The sequence below is a fragment of the Carassius carassius genome, chromosome 18 (assembly GCF_963082965.1).
Source record: "Carassius carassius chromosome 18, fCarCar2.1, whole genome shotgun sequence".
NCBI classification, from domain to species: Eukaryota; Metazoa; Chordata; class Actinopteri; order Cypriniformes; family Cyprinidae; genus Carassius; species Carassius carassius.
In genome coordinates, this window is record NC_081772.1 from 4,090,256 (window position 1) to 4,093,194 (window position 2,939).

At 33.3% G+C, this 2,939-nt stretch overlaps 1 protein-coding gene across 1 annotated transcript; it reads left to right on the top strand.

Annotated features, from left to right (window-relative positions):
- Positions 1 to 374: 374 nt before the first annotated feature.
- LOC132092854 (trace amine-associated receptor 3-like) lies at positions 375 to 2,376 on the top strand. Its single transcript, XM_059499284.1, has 4 exons — positions 375 to 804; positions 867 to 888; positions 1,008 to 1,345; positions 2,317 to 2,376. Exons 1-4 carry the CDS (start codon positions 376 to 378, stop codon positions 2,374 to 2,376), a joined length of 849 nt encoding a protein of 282 aa, XP_059355267.1. The 5' UTR covers position 375.
- Positions 2,377 to 2,939: the final 563 nt, after the last annotated feature.

Consider the following 2,939-nt stretch of genomic DNA (forward strand, 5'->3'; position numbering starts at 1 on the left):
TTTCAGACAATATGTAATAACTATTTAAAGTATAAATTCCACGCATTCTGGGTAGATTTTTATTTAATTTTTTATCTCTCATGTTCATGTTGTTTTTGTGACTACGGGTAACACTGACAGATGTAGGAGGGTTAACTTGAATCTCAGAGTATAAATTGACAAGCCTGAGCTACTCTGAGTCCATTTAACAAATTATATTGAGTGGGCATGTACTGTTTTTATGTTAATCTTTCTTTGCATATTTGTCTTTACCATGTCATTATTTATAAAATAATTCTAGGCACAGTTTATTCAATATTTGAGTGTCTTTTTACATTTACAAAACAATTATTGTGTTTCAGTCTTGCATATCAGTCACTATTTGATGCAGACGTGATGATTGCAAATGTAACTGATATTGAGAATGTATTTCTCTGCTATCCTCTTCTGCTGGACTCCTGTCCCAGAGCTCATCGACTTCCCATCCTTAAAGTGGCGATGTATGTTTTCATGGTGCTGATGATCCTCACAACAGTTTTTGGGAACCTGCTGATCATCATCTCCATCTCTCACTTTAAACAGCTTCAGTCTCCAACTCATCTGATCGTTCAGTCGCTGGCAGCTTGCGACTGTCTCCTGGGTTCTTTGGTCATGCCGTACAGCATGGTGCGATCTGTTGAAGGCTGCTGGTATCTGGGAGATGTTGTGTGTAAAGTGCATTCTAGTTTGGACATGACTTTCAGCATCTCTTCCATATTGCATCTCAGTTTAATTGCTATTGACAGGTACTGGGCCATTTGTGACCCTCTGAGGTACAGAATGAGGGTCACAAACAACACTGCGACTGTATTTATTACCTTCACATGGCTGTTTTCATTTGTGTACAGCTTTTCTGTTGTGTTTACAGGGGTAAACAATGTTGGTTTAGAGGAACTTATATTGCAGATTTCTTGTTTTTGGTGGCTGTGTTTTGTTTTTTAACAAAGAATGGGGTTTAATTTGTGCACTTTTTGTGTTTCTGATCCCAGGAGCTATCATGAGCTCACTGTACATGAGCATCTTCAATGTTGTGAAAAAACATGTCAAAGTCCTGTCAGAGAAGGTGTCTGTTGCCTCTGCTGTAGGCGGTAATTGCCAAACCTCTTCACAGAGAGAGAGGAAAGCAGCTAAAACTCTGGCCATTGTCATGGGTGTTTTTTATCTCTGCTGGTTGCCTTTTTTTGCTGCCACTGCTATTGACCCTTTCCTTAATTTTGTAACTCCTGTTGATGTTTTTGATGCTTTGGTTTGGTTTGGATATTTTAACTCCACTTGTAACCCCTTGATCTATGGTTTTTTCTATCCCCGCTTCCAGAAGGCCTTTAAGGTTCTCATATCCTCTTATATCTGTGGCATCAGTGAGTCACACTCCTTGACATTTCAATGAATATTAAATTATATCACCTTTACCACACAATTTCATCTTTTAATGAAATACCTAGTCTATGCATGAATAAATATTTTGCACATGTTAAGGTTTAATGACAATATTTAATTTATTTTTCATCCAGGATGAATATTGTGCTACTTTTTTATAGTAACATGTATACATGAATCAATACTGTGCGTATTTCTAAGATTTAACAACAAAGACTATTTTATTGTAATGCATTTCAACACCCGTTAGTCCAAACATGATTAAAAAAACTTTTTTTTTTCTTGAACACTAATAAAATATCTATTTTAGCCCATCATAAGCATGTTGATGGGGCATCCAGTCTTTTATATTAGATCTAAGAAAATGTAAATAATTTGTACCAATACCTCAAAAATGGTTTCTAAAAAATATGTAAAATGTGGACGTTGTTCCCAGATATGGAAATAATGTCTGTATGTTCCCTTTTCAGGAAAAAAACATAGTTCTTTTTTTGTTGTTGTTTGTGATTCACGACCAAATATCGCTTACATTTTAAGTAAAATAAATAAATAAATAAATATTAAAAAAAGGCTATTATGCTATTAAGTTAATGACTACTAATATTGTATCATGTGTCCATGTTCAAGTAAAGTGGGTTGACTTGATGTGAGATCACTGTGACAGTAAACCACACTCTGGGACTCTGGGTTTCATAAACTTAGATGCTACTCACCTTTGAGAATCACACTGTCATTAAAAGTGAGAAATATCATAAGTCCTCTGGGTACTGTTGTTGGCATAAAACAAACATTGCATCATAACTGGTGTGTGTATGTGTAGAGTACGACTGAGTGACATATATGGAAGTTCAAACATTGTAATCAATTGCAGCAAAATATTAAATTACAACTGGATGTAATTGTACGCTGTATATACAGTAGTACTTGATTAGAAAAATCTTTTCTAATTATTATCATCGCAGTTTTCATGACACAAGTTAAGTTGAGGTTATATCAAATATTTAAGCATTTACTGGCTGATTTATATATACATTTATGTTTATATATATATATATTTATATATTTATATATATATATTTATTGTAGCCTAAATCTAAAGTTCATTCCGGTATTATTTGTCATTTACCCATATGTGTACATTCATTATTGTGCATAAGATAGTCAAAGGGGTCATTGGATGCAAAGCAAGCTCCTTTTTTAACCCACTAACAAAAAAAATACATTACATTTACCCATTTGTCAAACAGAATGAAATAATAATAATTATAATAATAATAACGAGCCTATTAGAAAATCTCTTTATTTATTTTTCTTTATTTTTTTTCGTCTTTCGTAAATCAAAAAGTCATTCAAATAAAGAAATATTAAGCCCAGAGTCGATTATTCAAAAATAACTCTTTTGATCTGATCATAGTCTAAACGAGTCATGGGTCTGAGTGCAGTTAGTATTTGATAGCACTATATTGTAGACATATTGGAGATTAATTCTAATGAACATGCCACTACAATTAAAACCATTACATTAAAATACATTTAATACACTG

Coding starts and splice junctions, on each gene's coding strand:
- LOC132092854 (XM_059499284.1), top strand. CDS start 376: ATGATTGCAAATGTAACTGATATTGAGAATGTATTTCTCTGCTATCCT. Junction 805..866: donor CTCTGAGGTACAGAATGAGG/GTCACAAACAAC, acceptor ATTTGTGTACAG/CTTTTCTGTTGTGTTTACAG. Junction 1,346..2,316: donor GCTTCCAGAAGGCCTTTAAG/GTTCTCATATCC, acceptor TATATACAGTAG/TACTTGATTAGAAAAATCTT.